The sequence below is a fragment of the Nicotiana tabacum genome, chromosome 3 (genome assembly GCF_000715075.1).
Source record: "Nicotiana tabacum cultivar K326 chromosome 3, ASM71507v2, whole genome shotgun sequence".
Lineage (NCBI taxonomy): Eukaryota > Viridiplantae > Streptophyta > Magnoliopsida > Solanales > Solanaceae > Nicotiana > Nicotiana tabacum.
Genome location: NC_134082.1, coordinates 191,551,698 through 191,576,088, shown reverse-complemented (window position 1 = coordinate 191,576,088; position 24,391 = coordinate 191,551,698). Strand labels below are relative to the sequence as shown.

At 35.4% G+C, this 24,391-nt stretch overlaps 2 protein-coding genes across 5 annotated transcripts; one reads left to right on the top strand and one right to left on the bottom strand.

Moving 5' to 3' along the window:
- The first annotated feature begins 7,204 nt into the window (after window positions 1-7,204).
- Window positions 7,205-12,508, top strand: LOC107816026 (receptor-like serine/threonine-protein kinase SD1-7). 4 transcript variants are annotated; one of them, XM_075250343.1, is made up of 9 exons: window positions 7,209-7,346; window positions 7,489-7,564; window positions 8,831-10,190; window positions 10,289-10,396; window positions 10,747-10,955; window positions 11,140-11,350; window positions 11,438-11,675; window positions 11,768-11,918; window positions 11,999-12,485. In XM_075250343.1, exons 3-9 carry the CDS (start codon window positions 8,927-8,929, stop codon window positions 12,287-12,289), a joined length of 2,472 nt encoding a protein of 823 aa, XP_075106444.1. In that variant the 5' UTR covers window positions 7,209-7,346; window positions 7,489-7,564; window positions 8,831-8,926; the 3' UTR covers window positions 12,290-12,485. The 4 variants fall into 4 exon arrangements, 3 of the variants coding, with proteins under 3 accessions (XP_016497183.1, XP_016497184.1, XP_075106444.1); XR_012708082.1 differs by having other exon boundaries at window positions 7,205-10,190; window positions 11,999-12,366; window positions 12,479-12,508; XM_016641697.2 differs by lacking the exon at window positions 7,489-7,564 and having other exon boundaries at window positions 7,205-7,346.
- Window positions 12,509-13,165: 657 nt separating this feature from the next.
- LOC107816028 (G-type lectin S-receptor-like serine/threonine-protein kinase At1g11410) lies at window positions 13,166-18,129 on the bottom strand. The gene is made up of 7 exons (XM_016641703.2): window positions 16,600-18,129; window positions 16,152-16,280; window positions 15,806-15,978; window positions 15,470-15,680; window positions 15,094-15,331; window positions 14,842-14,992; window positions 13,166-13,708 (listed from the first exon to the last, which is right to left on the bottom strand). The coding sequence occupies exons 1-7, from the start codon at window positions 17,882-17,884 to the stop codon at window positions 13,400-13,402; spliced, it is 2,496 nt and encodes an 831-aa protein (XP_016497189.1). The 5' UTR covers window positions 17,885-18,129; the 3' UTR covers window positions 13,166-13,399.
- Window positions 18,130-24,391: the final 6,262 nt, after the last annotated feature.

The following is a 24,391-nucleotide window of genomic DNA, read 5'->3' as shown; positions in this document are numbered from 1 at the left end:
TTAATTTATTTACATGTTATTACCTAGTTACATTATACTAGGCATGTTCTCAGTTTGTCAAATTAAAAAAACATAGCAATCTAATTTTAATCCTAGACCATTTACATGCTGAAATTAACCAATATTATTTAACTAAACAATATTTCTGCCAAGTTCCTACTAGATGGCCTATTCGTTTGATTTTTGACTCGACGGAGTTACTACACCATTTATTTATTTTTAGGCAATATATGTAGATAGTTCATCTGTTAAGCTATCGTCGGATGTTCCACTATATGTATTAAATAGCTACATGATTCTGATTTTTGCAAGCTAAATAATTTGTACATACAAATAAAATTCAGAATATAATTAAAGCAAATTTAGAATTTCAACTCTTCATTTTTCGTATTCATGCTTCATATTCGGATTACAATAACCAGCGTGTCAGTTGTGTACCTGATATTGGAAGCAAAAGAAAATGAAGATGAGAATCAGCAGCAGTAATAACAATACAGCACAACAACAACAGTCCAACAACAGTAACAACCCAGGAACAGACCGGTGGAGTAGTAATCCCAAAACAAAAGCTTCAAGCTCTTATGAAACAACCAACAATTAATGCTGATTTCAAAACAATGAATGAAAGCAGAAGATTTTTTTAGTTTTTTTTTATTTGAAAGTTTAAATATTTTTTTCGGAATTTTTCTCTCTCTTAAATATTCAGCCCTTTTTCTCTGTCCGTTTTTTTCTTATTCTCTCTATCTCTGTGTTCTCCCCTTAAATCTGATTCAAGACCTCTCTTTTATATCTCATCCCATAAATCTTTTAATCAATTAAAATCAACCCATTTTCTCCTACCAAACTCATTATCTTCCCACTCATCCCCCACTACATTAAACTAATATATCAACCCAACTCATTATATTTTGTCACTCATGCCTAACATAAATAATTACCATATTCCCCTCCATTACATTTTGTCTTGTCCCCCATTTATATTAAACAACTATATCAAAACCCACCCCATTACATTTTGTCCCCCATGCTTAATTACTTTAATATTATCTTAATTTTAATGGAAAGAACATTCAAAATAAATAATTATTCAGAAATTAAATTCCAAAAATGCCCCTCTGCCCTTACTGAAATTACCAAACTACCCCTGAACGTACTGCAAATTACCAAACTACCCCCATCAGCTATAACAAATCAATTAATCAAACTCAACAAAAATATAGCCAATATGACCAATTTTTACACAAATTCAAACAACAAATCATATGAACACGGATGAACAACACAACAACAATATCACATGAACACAAATTGAACAACAAAGAACAACTAAAATTTTGATTGAATAATATTTTTAGCAACAAACAAACCTATTTTCAGATTCAACAACAACAACAAGAAGTTTTATTCAAACTTCGAATTAAACTTAAACAAAACAAATAAACATATTCAAATCACTAATCTTCAAATAATCAATAAAATCAAATCCAACAAAATTATAACAAAGATACATGATCCAAAAATTAAAACCAAAACATAACTTCACATTAAATTACTAAATTAAAAGCGAACTTCAATCAAAGATGAACATGAATTAAATCTATTTTTAAACAACAAAACATGACGGATTCACATGATTTAAACTAAATCTAATAATATTGAACTTAAACTAACAATTCCCTTTTTTACAAAATAAATAAAATTAACATGAAATAAACTGAAAAACAATTAACTAATTTTCATTTGAATCTGAAAATTAAATCAACAAAACATATGAACAAACTAGAAAACTATTTCAACGATGAACAAACAAAACAAGAATTGAATCATTTTAACGATTTTGGATCCAAAAAATATCGAACAAAAATATGGACAAAATTGAAACTTAAACCAACTAACTGAAACGAGATAATATGACAATTAATGGAGACAAATGACTATGTAAACTTCTTATGCGATTCAACAATTAAACAAACAAACATCACAAATGAAAGGGCCAAGTTGTCTGTATCACGTGAGACATAAAACTGGAACGAAGGAAATCGAACCAAACAACTCATATACCCACGATGCAAGATCTGAAAATTGAAAGATGAGCGAAGTTAGAATCTGACCTTCTTAATAGAAACTTCTTCATTTTCAACATCAAAGAAACTCCATCGAAAAGCTCGATTTTTTGAATCACGACTGGAACTAACGAACGAACGATCTCGTTGCTTGTAATGAGAACGATGGGTGAGGGTGATGAAGAAAACCGAAGCACCAGCAGCTGTGACATCGATGGAGCAGCAGTGACAGCAGCCATGGCGCCGTCTGTGGGGAAGAAGAAACAGCGTGAAGCAGAAGCGCCGGCAGCAGCACGACGGAGGAAGCAGCATCGCGGCATAGTACAGCTGGTCGACGCAGCATCAATGCATGCTCGTCCATGGCGAAGAAGCAGCAACTCGGAGGAGTTGGAGAAGATAATCGAATCATCGGCAGCATCAACAATGGAGGAAAAAGAAACAGCAGCAGCGGCGAAGGATCATTCATGGACGTCGAGCTCGAACTTGAGCTTGATGCAGAATGATGAAGATGAAACAGAAGCAGCTGGCGAGGTGTGTATGTGTGTGCGTGGTGATAATGGAGGTTGGGGAGGAAAGGCAGCTGCCATGGGAGGTGTGTTCTCAAGTTTGGAGAAGAAGAAGCCAAAATGAAGGGGGGGATACCTTAGCTTTTTTTTAGGGTTTTTTTTTTCTTTTGTTTTGTTTTGTGTTGTTTTATGAAATGTAAGATAATAGGGGTGTTGGGTTATGGACTGGGTTGACCCGGTTTGAAATGGACCGGGTCGTGAGGAAGGTTGGGCCATTTTTTGGGCCTGTAACTTGAATTTGAAGAAGAGGCCCAATTCTGATTTTTTTTACATTTTTGTTTTCTTTTCTCTTCTTTTATTTTTCTAAAACTAAATTATAAAAATACTTAAATTATTATTAAGAACTAAAAGCGCAAATTAACTTCCAATAACAATTAACGCACAATTAAGTAATAATTAAGCATAAAATTGTATATTTGGACATTAAATGCTAAAAATGCAAACGATGCCTTTTTTGTAATTTTTATTTTTTTGTAAAACAAACTTAATTACTAACAATTGTAGGATTAAATCCTACATGCAAAATGCGACATTTTTTTGTATTTTTATTAATTTAACAAATAAACATGCACAGACAAATACAAATAATTATTCAAAAATATCACAAAATTGCACACCAAGGAAAATTATTTTATTTTTGATTTTTTTGGGAGTAATTCTCATATAGGGCAAAAATCACGTGCTTACACATGTTGAGACAATAGATGAAATGAACAGGGAATATCTTTGTATTACAAAGAATATTTCTGGCCAGAAATGCATTGTAGAAAAGTTACCAACTTTATCTTCTGGCTTATACTATTCAAAAATTAGTACAATTGAAGCACACTCTATCGTAAACCAGAAGTTTACGGATTCAAATACTTTTGTGCTTTGGCATGGCCGTTTGGGCCATCCCGGATCAATAATGATGAGACGAATTACTGAAAATTCGAGTGGGCATCCATTAAAGAACTTGAAGATTCTTACAAATGACGAATTTTCTTGTGATGCTTGTTATCAAGGAAAAATGATCACTAGACCATCACCAATGAAGGTTGGTATTGAATCCCCTGCCTTTTTAGAGCATATACATGTGGATATATGTGGACTTATTCACCCACCAAGTGGGTTGTTTAGATATTTTATGGTCCTAATAGATGCATCTTCAAGATGGTCTCATGTGTGCCTACTATCATCTCGCAACCTGGCGTTTGCAAAACTATTAGCCCAAATAATACGATTAAGGGCACAATTCCCAGATTATCCTATAAAGGCTATTCGCCTTGATAATGCTGGAGAATTCTCATCTCAAATTTTTGATGATTATTGTCTATCCGTTGGGATAAAAGTTGAACATCCTGTAATTTATGTTCATACTCAAAATGGCCTTGCAGAGTCATTTATTAAACGCCTGCAATTGATAGCAAGACCACTACTTATGAAAACAAAATTTCCCACTACTGCTTGGGGCCATGTTATCTTGCATGCATCATCACTTATCCGTCTCAGACCGACACATTATAATAAATATTCTCCATCATAATTAGTTTTTGGTCATGAACTAAATATTGCCCATCTACGAATTTTCGGATGTGCTGTATATGTGCCAGTAGCACCACCACAACGTAGTAAGATGAGACCACAAAGAAGGATATGAATATATGTTGGGTTTGAATCACCCTCTATTATTCGCTATCTTGAACCATTAACATGAAATTTATTTACTGCTCGATTTGAAGATTGTCGGTTTGATGAAACAAATTTTCCATAATTAGGGGGAGAGAAAAAGGAAATCAAAAGAGAAATTGTGTGGAAAATTTCATCATTATCTCACTTTGATCCCCGTACCCCTATATGTAATCAGGAGGTCCAGAAGATCATCCATTTACAGAATATAGCAAATCAAATGCCAGACGCATTTACTAATTTGAAAAGGATAACTAAGTCACATATCCCAACAGAGAATGTGCCTATCCGAATTGATGTCCCAGTAGGACCATCTACTAGCATGAGAGCTAGTGAACCTAAAGCACGCCTGAAGCGTGGTAGGCCTTTGGGTTCTAAGGATCGAAATCCTCGAAAAAGAAAATCTACAAATGATCAAAACGATACTATGAAGGGATCTCCTGAAGAGACCCAAAATCTGATTAGTTCTGAGATTCTTGAAGAAATTAATGAACCCGAAGCTCATGTGAGTGAGGAACTTTTAATAAGTTCGATCGGTGATGGGATTAATTTAAATGGATCTGAAATAGTGGTGGATAATATTTTTGCATATAATGTTGCACTTAATATTATGCAAGATAGTGAGGATCTTGAACCTCGATCTGTCGAAGAATGTCGACAAAGATCTGATTGGCCAAAATGGCAAAAGGCAATTCAATCGGAATTGAAGTCACTTGTTAAAAGAGATGTCTTTGGACCAGTAGTCCAAACACCTGCTGGTATAAAACCAGTTGGTCATAAATGGGTATTTGTGCGAAAAAGGAATGATAAAAATGAAGTTGAAAGATACAAAGCTCGCCTTGTTGCACAAAGATTCTCACAACGACCTGAAATCGATTTTGATGAAACATATTCACCTGTTATGGATGCCATAACATTTCGATATCTCATCAGTTTAGCACTACATGAAAAGCTTAAAATACATCTAATGGATGTAGTTACAGCTTATCTGTACGGTTCACTTGATAATGATGTTTATATGAAAATCCCTGAAGGATTTAAAATGCCTGAAGCAAAATCTCAAGAAATGTATTCAATCAGATTACAAAGATCTTTGTACGGTTTAAAGCAATCTGGGCGCATGTGGTATAATCGCCTTAGTGAATATTTGCTGAAAGAAGGTTACATAAATGATGTTATTTGTCCATGTATTTTTATAAAGAAAATGACATCAGAATTTGTTATACTTGTTGTTTATGTTGATGACATAAATCTTGTTGGAACTCCAGAAGAGCTCCAAAAGACAATTGAATATCTTAAGAAAGAATTTGAGATGAAAGATCTTGGAAAGACAAAACTTTGTCTTGGTCTGCAAATTGAACATTTAGCAGACGAGATCTTTATCCATCAATCTGCCTATACAGAAAGGGTCTTAAAACGCTTTTACATGGACAAAGCGCACCCATTGAGTACACCAATGGTTGTTCGATCACTTGAAGTGAATAAGGATTTGTTCCGACCTCCAGAAGAGGACGAGGAACTCCTTGGTCCTGAAGTACCCTATCTCAGTGCAATTGGTGCACTAATGTATCTTGCTAATGCTACAAGGCCTGACATAACATTTTCTGTTAATTTACTAGCAATATATAGTTCTTCTCCTACACGGAGGCATTGGAACGGGATTAAACATATATTGCGATATTTAAAGGGAACTCTTGATATGAGTTTGTTTTATGCTAACAAAGATAGTGCAGATCTTGCTGGTTATGCAGATGCAGGTTATTTATCTGATCCCCATAAAGCTCGATCTCAAACCGGCTACGTATTTACATATGGAGGTACTATCATATCATGACGCTCCACAAAGCAATCTATTGTTGCTACTTCTTCAAATCACGCTGAGATAATAGCTATTCATGAAGCAAGTAGGGAATGCGTATGGTTGAGATCAATAATTCATTTTATTCGAGAAAAATGTGGTTTGGAATGTGAGAAAAGACCCACAATTACGAAGACAATGTTGCTTGCATAGCACAATTGAAAGGATGATTTATAAAAGGAGATAGAACGAAGCACATTTCACCAAAATTATTCCACACACACGATCTTCAGAAAAGTGGTGACATTGATGTGCAACAAATCCGTTCAAGTGATAATCCAGCAGATTTATTCACTAAATCTTTGCCAACTTCAACTTTTGAGAAGATGGTATACAAGATTGGAATGCGGAGACTCAAATATTTGAAACAAGGTTTACATCAGGGGGAGTAAAAATACGCGATGCACTCTTTTTCCCTTACTCAGGTTTTTTCCCATGGAGTTTTCCTTATAAGGTTTTTAATGAGGCACCTAGCAATGCGTATTACTAAATATGTGTATTTTTTTCCTTCACTAAGATTTTTTTCCCACGTGGTTTTTCCTAGTGAGGTTTTAATGAGACACATTATCTTTTAATGAACATGCAAGGGGGAGTGTTATAAATATATTATATTATGGATGTTCATTTAGTACTCCATTATAAATAATCTTCCTGAAAAAGCTTATCCATATGAGACTCCACCGTAAATATGTTTATCCATTTAGTACTCTATTGGAAATAAGCTTTCTGAAGAAGCTTATCACTTCGGTACCCGATTATGGATAAACATTACCCTAGGTAGAAGATTATCCATACCAGGTATAATAAGCTTATCCATTCAGTACTCCGTTATGGATAAACATTGCTCTCAGTAGAAGATTATCCATATCTGGTATAGTAGCAGCTTACACAGCAACAACTTACACAACAGCTTGCGTAACAGCTTACACATCAGCTTCCTTTCTTCTATAAATAGAACAGATTTGAATTCGAATAATATATCAATTTCTCTCTATACTTATCTTAACTTTACGGTCTTTATTTTATAACATAATTATTATTATTTATTTTTTTTAGAGTCAATTCGATCGCCAAGAAGGACCGTCGTCTCCTTTTCCCAGCGTCCATTAATCGATGAATTTGGAAAGTCAGCTCCAATAATCTTCTATTCCCACAAAATCACTTACCCAGATAGGACCATTGGAGGAACTGGTCAGTCAAAGTTGCACTAGAGTCTCGCTATCTTTCGTTTTTGGATTCTTCTTTTTTCTTCATTTTCCTTTAATTTTTTATTCTATCACACTGAAAGAGTAATTTCCAAAGCATAATTGGCTTGATGTTCGTGGAAAGGAAGATGATTGCAGTAGATTGATAGTAGGGGTGGCAAACGGACGGGACGGGTCGGGTCGGATATGAGCCGGTCAAAATAGGTAATTCAAAAAACAAATAAATTATCTGACCCAACCCGTATTTGTGAGTTAATAAACAATGACTTATCCGGCGAATAATATCACTTCTTGAATATGATCTCCCAAACTTGAGTAACCCCAATTTAAGGTTTTATAAATGTAAAAGTTAAACACTTAGTTATCTATTGATTATCCATTTGGTTAATCATTTTCTAAGCGGATAATATAATTATATAACTGTTTTCTTTTAACCATTTTGCCACCTCTAATTGATAGTCAAGTAAAATTTATCTAATCATGATGATTCTTTTGAATATTACAGAGAATTGATATAACCAATACCAACTAATTTGAGATTAAAATACTTGATTAAATTGATTGATCACATTGAAATAATCAGGGGAGTGGAATTTGAGATCCAACATTTTCTTGTCAGGTAACATGTTTAATTAACCTAAGAATTGTGTTATTCCACCATCTAACTTAATTGGCTAGTAGTAGCATATAGCATTCACCCTTTTTAGCTATGTGGTTTTAGATCTTTCCTATTCATTTTTACTCAATCTCCGACGAAAACGTTGAAGTGGAGATTTTTCAATTTAAGAATTAGTAGAACATGTAAAATTAGTAGAACATTTTTACATGTTGTGTCTTTGTTTTTTTTCTTGTTGTTGTTATTGTTGGTTGCTTCCTTTTCACTGTTCCTTGAACCCATGATCCATCGGAAACAGGTTCTATGCCTTCACAAGGTAGGGGTAAGATATGCATACATATTACTCTCCCAAGTCCCACTTGTCGGATTACATTAGATTTTTTGTTGTTGTTGTTGTTGTCATATATGAATTTCATTCGAGGGGAGAATTGCTCTTTTGACGATTAGCAGTTGCTGGAAAAAGCAATCGACAAGATTTATAAACAGGAACTCCTTTGGGATCATATGAAATAGAATAAAGCAGAAGTAGTTTAACAAATTACTCTGTGCAGGAAATTCATTACCAAGATCTCCAGCAGTTTTTGGATTTTTCTGAAGCAGTGTCAGGAAGGGCATCTAGTGGAGTGACTGGAATTATTAGTTTGTCAAAATAATTATATTCCAGTGGAAGGATTGCAATAATACCAGTTTGATGACTTTTTCATCAATTGCATATTTTCGTTTGTGGAATTTTCAAATATTTGGACTTTGGTGGTTCATTAGATGGGAAAGTTTGGTTGTATTACTGGTTTGGTGGAATATTCTAAGACTTTTTTTTTTAATTTTGTTTTCTTCTTCTTTTCTGAGATGACCAGATAAGCACATTGATACCAATTTATAAACACTTGAATGTTCGTTTGAGTGTCCATCTCTACCACTTGTCAATACTCTTTCAAAACAGGTACTAGGGAATGAAGATATCGTTGGTTGATTTAGTTCTCTTGTTTTTGTACTTTTATGTAGTTAGCTGCAATAGTAGTCGTTCACAAGCGTTGTTGCCTGGCCATTTCCTTTCCTTTTCTGCAGGAGATACATTAGTATCCGAACTAGGGAAGTTTGAACTTGGTTTCTTCAGTCCAGGTAATTGCGATAAGCTCTTTATTGGTATATGGTATTCAAACATAAAAACCAAAACTGTGGCTTGGATAGGAAATAGGGACAACCCCATTCGCCCTCCATTCAATAATTCTCATCTAGAGCTGACTGATGGAAACCTACAACTATTGGATACACTTAAACAAAGAGTTTGGAGTACTAATGTAACCATAGCTTCAAAAGAAGATGTCAATAGGGCAGTACTTCTTGACTCTGGAAATTTAGTTTTGACAAATGGCATCGAGATAAAGTGGCAGAGTTTTGATTATCCAACAGATACATGGCTTCCTGGTGCAAGGATTGGATTTGATAAGAGCAAGAACACACTCCAGAAACTTACTTCTTGGAGGAATCTGAATGATCCGGCTACAGGAAAGTACTCTTTGCAATTAGACCAGAATCAAAATGGTGAGTTAGTACTACTAGATAACCGCGGGAAAAACTGGAGGAGTGGGCCTTGGGACGAAGGAGGGTTTGATTCTCTAGCTGAAAGAAAGGGTGTATTCAACTTCAGCTATGATCCAACTAAAGATAGTAAATATATTACTTTCAATGTCTTTGGTGAATCTGACATTTCTCGAATTGTCCTAGACTCTCGAGGGTTGATGGGTGGATGGTTCTGGTCCAAAGATCATCAGAAGTGGCAGTTAGTGTTGTTTGGACCTGCTGATTTTTGTGACCGAATAAATATCTGTGGTTCTTTTGGAATTTGTTACATAACTTCTGCTCCACCCTGTGAATGTTTACAAGGTTATGAGCCGAAGTATAAATTAGACTGGGATATTAATGACTATTCTGGTGGGTGTGTGAGAAAAACTCCAATGCAGTGTGGCAGCAAAAACGTAGGTTTTGTCCGTATACAAAATGTAAAACTTCCCACGTCATCTGAATCAATGCTAGTGGGGAATGATCAGATCTGTGAATATATATGTTTGTCTAATTGCTCGTGTAATGCTTATGCTTACAGTAGCGGTGGACAGTGCTTATTATGGAATGGCGATCTGTTCGATCTGAAAAGATTACCTAACAATTCAAGTCAAGTAGAGTTCAACCTTAAGCTTTTTGAGAGCTCCAACAAAGGTTAGTTGCTTCCAAGCTGTATCTCGTTCTAATGTGTGCTTCCCTTTAACTGAAAAAAATGGTATTTTCCTCTTTTCTTGATCTGCCTTATTGTTTAGGAAAGAAGAAACCACTGTTGGTAGCACTAGCAGCATCCATCACTTCAGCAATATTTGTCTGTGGTACATGCTGTTACTTTCTATGGAGAAGAAATCTCAGGGAAAAAGGTACATCTCTTTCTTTTAGCATCTATCTCTGTGCTTTATGAACATACTCCATGATCGTTGGCAAATCCAAATCTACGTATAGTCTATGCTCATTAACAAATCCTAATCTTTTTTGAATGTCGTTAATTTTCGTGTGACATTCTAATTCTTAATGGTTGCAGGTTGAATGACTTAAGTCAATTCTACCTGACATAACTGCAGGGGGTCTATCAAAATTTAGCTTTGGTTTAGTTGATCATGGAAAGAAAACTGTATTCTCATTGTCAATGAGAATAATGGACTAGATAAAAAGTTAAAACTGCGTATTTTTGGCTTCTTCTAAACTAATCTATACCCTTACCTTATTTCAGGGATTTTGAGAAAGAAAAAGTTCAGGGAAATGTTACTTTCTGAGTCAGCAACTAACTTGGCAAAACCTGGACATTCCAGTAATAAGGGACAAGAAAAGAAAAGTGACATTGAACTGAAGTTCTTTGAATTACATGACCTGAAAGTTGCGACGGACAATTTTTTGCTCGACAATAAGCTCGGAGAAGGAGGTTTTGGGGCTGTTTTTAAGGTATTGCTACTACACGAGAGAATATATTAACAACCTGAATATCTGCAACACCAAAATCTCCTCACGCTTAAGGAACATGGAAAAAGCCCCTCTTGAAATGACCAGATGTCATACTGGTTTAAATTTACGTCTTTTTCATATTGAGTTTTCAAGGTGTGATAAATTAGTAGTTTGCGATTTCTAGGGTCAATTACCAGATGGGCAGCAAATAGCTGTGAAAAGGCTATCAACTCAATCAAGGCAAGGTATACGCGAATTCAAAACTGAGGCCCTTCTCATTGCAAAACTCCAACACAGAAATCTTGTTAGGTTCTTTGGCTGCTGTGTAGAAGACGAGGAGAAAATGTTGATATATGAATACATGCCAAACAAAAGTCTAGACTATTTCATATTTGGTATGATTACTTATCACCTGATTTTGTGTTAACTCTTTCCTCCTGTCAAATAGTGCTTACCTGATAAATTTGATATGAACCACTTAGACGAGAGCAGGAAGTCGTTGCTTGATTGGAAAAAGCGGCATGAAATCATTATTGGAATAGCTAGAGGGATACTCTATCTTCATCAGGACTCAAGACTGAAAATAATACACCGTGATCTGAAAGCCAGCAACATTCTTTTGGATGAAGATATGAACCCCAAGATATCCGATTTTGGTACTGCTAGAATATTTAGTGGAAACCAAAATGAAGCTAAGACTCTTCGAGTTGTTGGAACATAGTAAGCAAACAAATACTAGAAAGGATTTTTCCATCACATCCTTACCATTTACCAATACTTTGCATACTCATTATAACCCCTTTTCTGTGCAGTGCCTATATGTCACCTGAATATGCTCTAGCTGGTCTGTTCTCAGTAAAATCCGATGTCTTTAGCTTTGGCGTTATGGTATTGGAGGTCATTAGTGGAAAAAAGAACAGGATATCTTATAACAGTGATTCCCCTCCAAATTTGATACGGCAGGTAACTTTTAAAGATGCAAGCATTTGAATCTTTATCTATGACTAAAAATCAATATTCATTTCAATGAACTGCTGCTTCAGGCCTGGGAACTGTGGAATGATGGTAGGGACTTTGAGCTGATAGATCCAACAATAGTTGATTCTTGTACCAATGAGGAAGCACTACGCTGTATTCAAATAGGACTATTGTGTTTGCAAATTGATGCAGCAGACAGACCAACCATGTCATCAATTCTGTTCATGCTAAGTAATGAGGGCACAGTTCCATCGCCGAAGCATCCCTTGATTACCCTTACCTCAGACTCGATTACTATGGAAACAACATCATCTTCGATTAACGAGGTGACAATTACCGCACCTGATGTTCGTTAGTTGTCTCATGTGTTTATGTATTTCATGTTATCTGTTGATCAAATGTTTCAAGCTGTCACTACTTCCTAAAGCATGAGGTAATCTTTCATGACTCAATGCATTAAATTAGAATAGAATTTGATATTATAAATGATTGTACTTTGACAACTGCTCATCAAAGCAAAGAATGACATATTACTTTGATTTCAGGCACAAAGAGAGATTGAAACTACAATGTTCTTATATCATGAATTTACCTCTATTATTATACTTGATTTATATAGCTATCTCATAATCCTTTTTCAAAAATAAAATAAAATATATATCTATCTCATAATCTTACTACAAAACAAAAGTCAAAATCTTAAAGCAACGCTTCAAAAGATTACTTACCTATTGTATAAGTTGCTCGGACATGGGTGCGGATGTCCGACACGGGTGTGGATCTAGAGGTCGGATCCTTCGAGATGTAAATTTTAAGATTTGGGGATACAGTCCTAGTACGGATACGGGTGTGGGAATCCGAGTAAAAATAATTCAAATAAATAAAAATATCTCTAAATTATGAGAAATTTTGTGGAATGCTTACGTATAGCTTGTAAAGTATGGATTTCTTTTTTATTCACAAGTTGTAGATAAGTAAATGATTGATTTCCTAGACAAGGTATACTATTTTCTTCAAATTTACCCTACTTTTGGTTCTGATTTCGGGAATCAAATTGTATCTTGTCTCACATTTTTTCGTCCGTCGGGGTCAAAGTACAAATAGTGCCCTTTAATTCACGGATAGTGGGGTTAAACCATTAAACTTGCTGTTTCCCCCACTATTAGACCATTAAATGAGCTGTCTTCAGAATGGTCTCCCTATTTCCAAATATGAATCTCAAAAAGAGAACATTGTACAGAAAAAAAAAAACACTATATTTTTTCCAAAATAGGTGTCAAATACAATATTGAATCCAGCAATTCATTCACGAATCTGTAGAACCAAATGTTTCGGGGTCAAACCCTATCTGATATGCATGAAACAATTATAAGTACAGTTTGATATGTATTTCAGAATTCACTCTCTAATTGAGAACCCACAATGTTATATCTGGATCCATCACTGGTAAATGCTTAACATAAACTCTAGCGACCATGAATTGTAGAAATAGACATGTCGTTAACAGATGTTCCTATACTTGCTGATGAAGACAGTGTAACTGAACCATAATTCTGTGATCTGAATATAAAGCTAGGTTCTTTAGGGAAAGGAAGTTTGGTTTCATTGCACAACATGAAGACCACTTCCGACATGGTTGGTCTGTCATCTACAAATGATTGTACGCACAAAAGGCCGATGTGGATGCATCTCAAAACTTCACAAGCTTCATATGAGTCCCCTAACAATGGATCAGCAACATCTAAAGCTTTATCATTCTTCCAAGAATCCCACACCTGAAACAGAAATACCAAAATCAACATTTCCAGCAATTCCTGCTCTATAAGAGAAACTAGGCAAAATACATAGTTTACCCATCAACCTTGCGACGAAATCCCTGTTACACATCTCTCTTTCACGGGAAACCTTTTATACACTCAACCTTTTAAAAGTGTGTCTAAAACACCACTTTTGTGCTTGACCAATTTTTCAGATAACGTGAAAGTCACGCCCTAATAGGGTCATGACACGTGTCATTGACTTTAAAACGGAAAAAAAATATTAGAAATTAAAATTTAATCCATCTTCTTCATCTTTCTATTTTCTATCTTAAGCACCATTGTTGCTACCACCATGGTTGTTTGTGAGAAAGTTTCCAACAACACCAAAATTCAACCACACTATCTAAACAACTAGCCAAAAATAATCGAGCAACAAATTGAGTTCAATAACCCAATAATCAACAAGATCCAATTAAATTTTCAAGCTTTTTTCGATACCCTAACAATGGTGGATTCTAGATTTTTTCACCAAACCTTCAATACTACTATTAAAACTTTTAAATCTATCACAAATAAATAGTTTTCATAATATTTAGACAATAAACCAAAAAAATTTGCTTAATCTTAGATTTAAAATTGATATGTTCTTTCAAAAATTCTATTTGGGGAAGAAAATGAGGCGGAGGGTTGTGAGGAAGAAGACCAGAGGGAGGGGGAGGGGTTCCTGTGGGGAGGGGAGACAAAAAATGGGATTTTTTTACGGGCTTAATGCGCTTTTCTTGTGTGTAAACACGCAAGTGCTATCTGGTCAAAAGTAGTGTGTCTTAGACACACTTTTAAAAGGTTTAGTATGTAAAAGTTTTTCCGTGAAAGAGATGTGTGTAACAGGAATTGTGCTGCAAGGTTGATGGGTAAACTATGTATATTGCCGAGAAACTATAACACCTAAAAGAAGCAACCCAAGCTAAAAATAGAAATGCTGAATAGTCGGTCTATTAACAAATTTAAGAACCCAAAAAAGAGTTTATTTTAAGATTATCATTTGCAGTACTTCCATGTGTGGTACGGTTTATGTCTAAGGCAATGGTAAAGTAATATAGGCGATTTCTTGATTTTAGTAGCATATATATGTTGTAGAATGCACTTACATATCCAGCTAAATGTTGAGATTTCTCCTGATCATACTGAGAGTTGTTCTTTCTGCCAGTAATAATCTCCAAACACAGAACCCCGAAACTGAAGACATCAGATTTCGCTGAAAATTGCCCTACCATTGCATATTCAGGTGACATATAGCCACTGCGATCAATTAAGCAATGTCAAGATTTATATTTTAAAACTCAAATGAACACATCTAACAGAACTCTCACATGTGTATGCACAAAACTTGAAACACTTACTACGTTCCAACAACTCGATTCGTGTTTGCTTCCATTTGGTCACCTCCAAAAATTCTGGCCATTCCAAAGTCTGATATTTTTGGTTGCATGGAGGCATCTAGTAAAACATTGCTTGCTTTTAGATCCCTGTGTATAATTCTCAATCTAGAATCTTGGTGAAGATATAACATTCCTCTTGCAATCCCATGGATGATTTCAAACCGTTTCCCCCAATCCAACAAAGACCCTTTTGTTTTATCTAGAACACAGTTTGAAAGTTTATGAATTAGCAATCCATTAGGAAAACACAAACATTCAAGCAGTACTCGTTAATTAACAGTAAACATGTAGAGTTTGATGGTCAAGTTAAGATATCAGGCCCTGGAAATGTTCTTACCAAAAATAAAACTATCCAAGGATTTGTTTGGCAAGTATTCATAAACCAACATCTTCTCTCCTTGTTGACTACAACATCCTAAAAGCCTCACAAGATTTCTATGCTGGAGTCTTGCAATTAGTGTGACTTCATTTCTGAACTCCTTTGCTCCTTGCCCTGAAGTTACTGAAAGTCTTTTGACAGCTATTACCTGTCCATCTTTCAGGTGACCCTGAAATTGAATCCAAGAATATTATTTGGTAAACTTGGCTTAGTACAACAACTATTACATCTAACTTGGCTTAGTATAAAGATCATGTTGATTGCAAGCATTCAGACATGTTTTGGAGTTGTTACCTTGTATACGCTACCAAACCCTCCTTCACCAAGTTTGTTAGCAACAGAGAAGTTATCAGTTGCATTACTTATTGTGCTTAGGTCAAAGATTGAGATTTCTGTTTGTTCACTTTCATCCATGGATTCACACGATGCTAAACTTTTGTTCAATGTATTCGAATGACTCTTCTTATCTGCACATCAGCAAACACGGATTAGGATCTAATGCAGTTTGCAATTACACCACAGTTTTCATGTGCTTCTAAGGTAATAACATAAATTGAGGAGAATTAAACACAATGTGGTATAGCGGCTGTTCAGATACTGAAAATATTTGACCAAGCGTGGTATTGAATAATATCCTTACCTTTTCTCCTTTTACTAATCACCAAAAAATATGCCAACAAGAGTCCAACAATTATTGCTGCAGCAGACCCTACTATAATTGCTGTCGCTCTTTTCCTGTGATTGTTATTTGGGTTCTTGGAGAATTGTGCTGAAAGGAATGAAAAATGAAAACTTTATATGAACACCACGGCTAGATACAACAACAACAGCCCAGTATAATCCCACAAGTGGGTCTGGGGAGGGCAATATGTACGTAGACCTTACCCCTACCCCGAGGGGCAGAGAGGCTGTTTCCAGGAGACCCTCGGCTCAAGAAAACAACAAGAGACGATATATTAGTACTATCAATAGACTCATAATAAAATAACATAACATAAAATAACAACAATATAAGAAATATAGGAAATACGAACTAGATACTATGTATAATATGGATTTAATCACACATATTTAAGTTAAATCCTTACCTAAATCAGATGCAGAGACTCTGCTATAGAAATCTTGGCCCCCATCTGTAAATTGCTTTATGTCTCTCAACTCACCATACCAAGTGATACACCCACTTCCCCCTTCACTAATATTAGCACTTGCATATGCTGTGCAGGAACAATTTTTCAGACACAAATCTTCACATTCCTTCAACCCCATGCTTTTGTTCATCAAAGCTGTATCTATATCCGGGATTTTCACATGATTCAATTTGACAAACCCCTCCCCACTATTGCACACCTTCTCATCTTTCTTCCTCAAGCATCCATGGGAGCCATCTCTCAAGTACCATTGTCGGCTTAGCCTCGGCTCATACCCCGGAAGACAACTACATTCAAATTCACCCAAATTGAACAAATTGCAATTGCTAAATGCTCCACAATGTTCATAATTGTCACATGAGTCCTTAGGTGCAAACCAAAATTGCACCCATTTCCGCTCACTCTCTTGCCAAGTTACCCGGTTCAAGATCCCAGATTCATTCAGGACCATTCTTGAGATTATTGAAGTGTCTTTTATTTGATATGTCATGGAAACCTCGCTATCGTTGTCCACATAGCTAAGACTGAAGATGAATCTTGGGCTCATTTCCGGTACACCACTCCAACCATGACCAGTCCAGGATCCTGTCCGCCATATCTTGCTATAGTTCTTATACAAAAATACTTGAGGTGTCCCATTGAATTCCATTATGTAACGATACTCTCCGGTGCCTGGATCGTTCAATGATTTCCATGATGTTAGAAACCGGTTTAAACCTGTTTTTTTGTCTATCCCGTATTTCATTGAAGGAAGTAGAGTATTGGTAGGATAATCAAAGCTTTGCCATGCAATAATATCCATTTTCGGGTCCTGAAACAACATGAAATTCCCTGAATCCCACAGCTTAGCACTGAACAAGTCTGCTCCATTCTTAGCTGAAGAAATATTTGTTTTCCAGGCTGAAACTTTCGTTTTCATGTCGAGTATAACAAGATTTCCGGTAGAGTCAATGGTAAGAATCCCAGATGTACCATTGATGGGGTTGTCTCTATTGGCAACCCAAACAACAGTTTGTTCAGGAACATTGTTATACCAAACTCCAACATAACGTTTTCCATGGAAATTCCCAGTAGGGCTAAAGAAACCCAAAGCAAAGGATTTCCCAGAAGAGATTAACACATCTCCATCTTTGAGAGAATGGTTAAAGGAGATGGTGTCTATTGAACTGCAAAATGGGACAAGAAATGAAAGAACTATTAACAACTCTTTCTTCTGACACATGGTTTCTAAAGTGAAATAACTTCTCTCTGTCTAGGTTGTTCACAGTTTAAAGTCTAGAGGACATTAAATTTTTCCAGAAGTTAGATGGAAGGGGACCCCATAGTCTTAATTAAGCAACTTATTGATGAACAAAAGTGGGGACTTTACGTGAAGTTTATGATTACAATCTTTTGAGATAGTATGGTAGAAGGACTTCAGTTATGTAAACCTCATAGTAAATTAGTAATTAACGAAAGAAACCGAGTAAATTTGGTTAACAGAACTTCAGTGCATATATATACTGTTTCGATCAAGGACTAGGTTATTGTCATGAGTTCATTTTCAGAACTAATTTGTTAACGTGAGAGACTCGTGAATCCTAGTAATAATTTTTTTTTTTTTTAAAAAGAAGATATTACAGGTAGGAGGTTGTAAAAAGTTTGAAAATAATAAAATAATGGGATCTTTACACAAATAACCGGCCATATTTTTTTAGTTTAAGTGGTAGGGTGGGAGGCTATAAGGGTTAATTCTTCTAAATAAAATAATGATCTTGATCCCTGTGTTATTGTATTATTCTAGTTTTAATCTCTGTATTATTTAATTGAACACATTAAACCTTCCATTAATACAAATGTGCAGCTTTGATCCATTGAACTAACTGTGAGACTTAACAGAATCATTATGTGAAAAATAAAAATTAACCTGCCTTCTACAAACTCAATAGCTATTCTACATTTGCAGCCTCCAAGACTAAGCCCATTGTATAATTCCCAGAACCAACCACCAATTAGAACCACAAAATAATGATATTTCTAGCTACGAAAGATTCATTACTGCACTGGTTTAGCAGGCGGCTCAAGCTCCTTTCCTTCACTTCTTACCAACCAGGGTTAGTGGTGGAATGATAAATATTTCTTTATTCTTAATATCTCAAGCTTGAACCTGGGTATGTAGTCGGCTTTACCCCTTAACGGGGGACTTCTGGGTGTAATCCAAATTTAGTCCGGCCAAACACCAGATGAGAAAAAAAAGGGGGGAAAAAACCCCTTTTTAGCTTACTCACAAATTAAACTGAAAATAAGAAAAAAGAAAACCTAGAAAGAGTCAATAATAGACTAAAATTGTCTTTTGCCAATAATCATTATGATTTTAGAGAGTAGGAGAGAGCGTGTACATCGCATATGTCATGAATAACACTACTCAAGATATATATATTTAAAAATTGAAAATAATTTGTTAATATAAATTGAATAGTAAAGTTTGTTTAATATTACAACTTTATATAGCGTTTAAGTTTATATAAAAAATGATGGCATATAAAAGGACTAGAAGATGAAATGCCAACCCCCTAGATAGATGAATGATGTACTACTAATTAATACCACCTTTTTTTTGCTAGAAAGTGACCGATGCTTTTTTTTTTTTTTTTGGCAATCCGCTAGGCAAGCGCCTAGGGCTAGTTTTTATTAATAAAAGAAAAGAAAAATACAATAATTAGGAAGTGTACAAATAAGGGGGACAATAGCATCGGTTTTGTTACCCATATGCCTTGGCTATATAATCATTCCTCTGCGCCTCACATTGCCTTATGATGGCAGCCTCATGTAGAGGATTCATGGGGTAGCTGCCGGCAAAGTCTCACGAGGGCATATAATCTCATAGCCGTGTGGATAATTTCTAAAGGCATAGGACCAAGGTAACACAAACTAGGCTAAACCTTACCTTACTATTCCTACTGGGCTAAACCTTACCTTACAGGATGCTTATTTTGTTCTGATCAACTTCAGTATTTTTTCTCATATATATTGCAAAAATTTCTTGTAATATTATAGAGATACGCTAACTTAATTGTGAGAATATATGTTATTTTTTGTATTTATTGAAAGAAATATTAACCACTACTTTCAAAAATACAAAATATTTTAGAATTAATTCAGCAAGTTATATCGAAAGAAAATGTAGTTTGACACTCCAAACAGCAATAATTTCATGTACTAAACAGATAAGACTCTGTTATAACACCCTGTACATTCGGACTAGGTGTGGATGTGTTAAATGGTTATTAATTAGATATTTTAGACATATGAAGTCTTATCGGGATGCGTATGAGTGAAAATAGTTGTTTCAAAATCAAGATGGAAAGTGAGGTGCATAAGATTCGACAAAATCGACTAAGTTGCAGAAAGTCCGTCTTCAAACAGGGTTTAGTGAAAATATGTAAGGAATTTTGGAAACCTCAAAGCATGAAAGTTGTAGGCCTTTGAAATAGCTTTCCAACGATATATTATGGAGCCTGAACAGATCTCTGTGCAAAACGTTATGAGCGTTTTACAGAATAGTGTACAACCACCACGCCCAAACCGCGACCGCGGTCGTGAGGCAGTGTTCCTGCTATCTACCGCGGTCGGACCACGGTCAGGCCTACAGGGCCGCGGTGGCGGACTTGGGAAGTCATTTTTAAGCCCTATTTCGTCCCCTATAGCCCCAAAATATAAAAACTTGCTCTAGAAAGGAAACTCTCAAAAACCTAACTCCTTAAAGGTCCCTCCACCATCCAAGATAAGTTCTAATGGTGAGTCTAAGTTAATTTGAATTTTTCAACATCTTATTAACATGGGTAAACCCTCCATATCATTAGATATTCGTTTGGGACATCATTGTTGAGAGAAGAAACCTTAGAACTCGAATTCAAGAAGATTGAACGTCAAAAAGGTAATATCTTCCCCCTCTAATTGATTCTATCATTGAATTAATTATTATAGACTGTAGTTCATGAGATATGAGTTGATGGGTTTGATAGAAAAGCATGAACGGTTATAGGTTTGGGTTGTTGATTGTTGATTATTGGTTAAGGGTGTTGTTTACCTTATGAGTGATAAAGAATAATGTTGATTATAACCATTTGAGACTTTAGAATTTATCTAGGAGTAAGAGAATGGGTTATTGGGTGTAGAGACACCATTAATAGGGAATATGAAGCTTTATACTCACTAAGTGTTTGATAAAATGCATAAGTGACCAAAACATAGATATTGTTACTAATTTGGAATCCCTTTGGCTTGTATTGATATAGATTAAAGTTGAAAGGGTTGGCGAATGTTGTATTATGCTCAAACCTCACAATGTTTGGGAACATTAATGATTCTCCTTACACTATGTTTCTTTTACCACATTACTAATTACCTCAGAAATATAGTTTAGCCTCCTTGAATAGTTGTAGAACTTCTATTCTCTAGCTTCATAACTCATTCATGACATTCATTTTGAACGTTGTGAGCTCAGTGCGTATTCAATATAGACTTGGGTTTGATGCCCCCGAGTCTTAGTATAGATTACTCAGTATGCCATAAACAGTTGAAGTTTCAATGTTCATAATCAGTTCAAGAATACATATCTCAGTCTAGCCCTATTCAGTATTCCAGTATTATGTAACTCAGTGTGATACAATATTCTAGTATTATGTAACTCAGTGTGATCCGGTATTCTAGTATCAAGTAACTCAGTGTGATTCAGTACTTCACTATCATGTATTGCAGTATGATTCTCAGTTCTTGATTTTAAATCCCTGAATGTTGAACACCTGTATTTGGGCCTGAGGTCGTAGTTTATATGCTTTATGCATACTTGGACCTGAGGCCATAGTTTATGTTTTATGCATGTTTGGGCCTGAGGCCGTAGTTTATGCTTTATGCATTTTTGGGCCTGAGGCCGTAGTTATGTATACGTATACGTGGGCCTGCGGCCGTAGCTTGTGCACATATATATTGGGCCCGAGGCCGTAGCTTATTCAGATAAACAGGTTGTTCATCATTCAGAAGAGGGAGTATTCATATCCTTACTTCATTTGTTCAGTTCAGTTATCAGCTATCATTTCAGTTATCCGTTATTATTTCAGTTACCACTTATCAATTCAGTTATCAATTATTAGATCACTTATCAGTTATCAGTTATCATTTCAGTTACCAGTTATTAATTCAGTTATCAGTTATCATTTCAGTTTCAGTTTCAATAATTATCATTTCAGTTATCAATTATCAATTCTCAGTTATCAGCTTAGTTTCAGTTTCAACATTTTTAATTCTTTCTTTTAGTTGCTTTATATACCAGTGCAATTCAAATGTACTGACGTCCCTTTTGTCCGGGGCCTGTATCTCACGATGCAGGTAATGATTTACAGGTTGATGATTCAGAGCGCTAGGATTCTCGTACTAGTTATTTGGTGATCCCCAATTCTTTCGGGGCATTATCATTACCTTACAGTCTTTCAGTATTTACAGATAGTCAATATTTTCAGTACTTCAATAGAGGCTTCATAGGCTATAGTAACAGTTAGACAAAGTCACAAGTTTTCATGTTAAGCAATGTTGGCTACAGACATGTTTCAGACTTGTATTAGTGTTTTCACACTTTGATTTTTATCATTCAGACTTTCAGTATATCAGCATGTGTTAGTTTATCTTTCGCATTTAGTATATTATGATATCACATGTTGATTCAGCCACCCAGTTGGTTCGCTCGGTCACATGTAGTTAGGTACCGAGTGTCGTGTTACGTCCAGGCCTAGGTTTGGGGCGTGACAAAGCTTTGTATCCGAGCACTAGGTTCAAGTGTCCTAGGGTGTCTATGAAGTCGTGTCCAGTGTAGTTTCCTTTATATGTGTGTGCCGGCCACTCATATAAACGGTTAACTACCAAGACATCCAATATTGTCTCATTTCTTTCTACTCTAGATCGTGCCATGAAACTTAGAGCAATAAGTAATCTTCTCTTCCTATTGAATGCAGACGTATTGGATGCCCAAACGACGCGCAGGAGAAACATAAGGTTCTAAAGAGAATAAATGCCCATTGGGGTATAATTATAGAGTATATGTTGGTAACAAATGAGACATGAGATGATGTTAAAAGTGGATGCAATGGGTAGTAGTAAAGATTAGAGCATAACCTTATCAGAAAGTACAAAAGCAGTTATTACGTTTTATAGTCATCAATTTTACTCAGTTACCAGTTATACAGTCTTTCAGTTAGCAGGTTTATGGTCATTCAGTAAGCCAATTATTTGTTATTCAGTTACCAGTTCTCCAATTTTCAGTGTATTAAAATTTTCGGAGACTTGTGAATATATAGTGATGCATATGGATGCTCAAAGAAAATGTAAGTAATAGTGATCATAGCGAAATCTTCGCATGTTTTAGGTCCGAATTAAGACCAAGACTCACCGGATGACGCAGGAAGTGAATTATCATATGATGGTATACTTTAAAGGATAAGTTTGTTCATGGTAGTGTATTCGTATGTATTTTACCTCCTAGAACAACTTTATTTAATTCTTGGAAATTGAGCCACAAGTTGGATGATGATAGTTCATATGTCAGAACCTAACATTGGTCACTATAGTTTTGGACAGGAAAGAGCCTAAGGGTAAATTACCTAGGAGTCAGAAATATTTGTTATTACCAAAGATGTGATTTCGTACAACTTATGGAAATGACTAGAAGATATGATGTATGCAATGAGAACCAAGAGAAGCCAATAGTGAATTTCAGGGAACGATTTTAAGTTGTTCATATTTATTCAAATCAGAACTAGAAGTACCACATTAGTAAGCTACTATAAAAAGCAGCTATTGATGTAAGATAAAAGCTATGGCAGTTCACCCTTAGGTTATATGACTAAGTGATTACCGTGAATGTTTATAGTATGATATGATTTTGTATTATATAGAAAGTTTGGGGTTAGATATTCTAATTTCGTTTAAGACAGATGAACTTTCTCTAAGTGTGATCCATGTACATAGTTCAAAAAAAAAGATAAGTATGCGACCGTAGAATAGGGCCAGATGGTGAGGGAAGTTAAAAATAACCTTATGCTTCACTTTAGTTATTCCAAGCAGAACATGGACATATGACGCTAGCAGGTGGTTAGTAAAAGAATACTAAGTAAGTTTTGAGTTGATGCAGTGAATTAGCAATTCCAGCAGAGCTAGTAGAGGTACAATTTGATTCACTTAGCCAGGTTAACTCTAGTGAGTGGATGACAGTTTGAAATACTGAACGTGTGTTAGAACCCAAAGAGTTTAAGCTAAATCCGAAGTAAAGTGATAGTGGGAAAAATAATCAGCTAGTAGTAAGAGAGCAAACTATAGAAGAATAACCTTTAGGAATTATTGAAATGTGATTTCTCCAAGATTGATAGTGTAAGCAGAGTTAAATTATTAAGATTGTGTATGATAGTTATGAAACTTTAGCTTTTCGTTATGTGAATAATTTAGTTTTTCCTAGTAAAAAGAGATTTCTCACAGGTAAGTTCGAAGATGAGTCGTCATTGACATAGAGTGCAAAGAATTACAGAAAATAAGGAAAGTTATTTGGATCCCAACAAAAAAAAGGAAGAATCCCCAAGTATAAGACCTTTGGTCTAAGGGGGAGATGTGAAAATCGTCAGTAAGTCCAGTTGGAGATTTAAAACCTGCATAGTTAGCATAGGATATCCAAAACAAAAAAAAAGAAAAAAAAGGAGGGATTCAC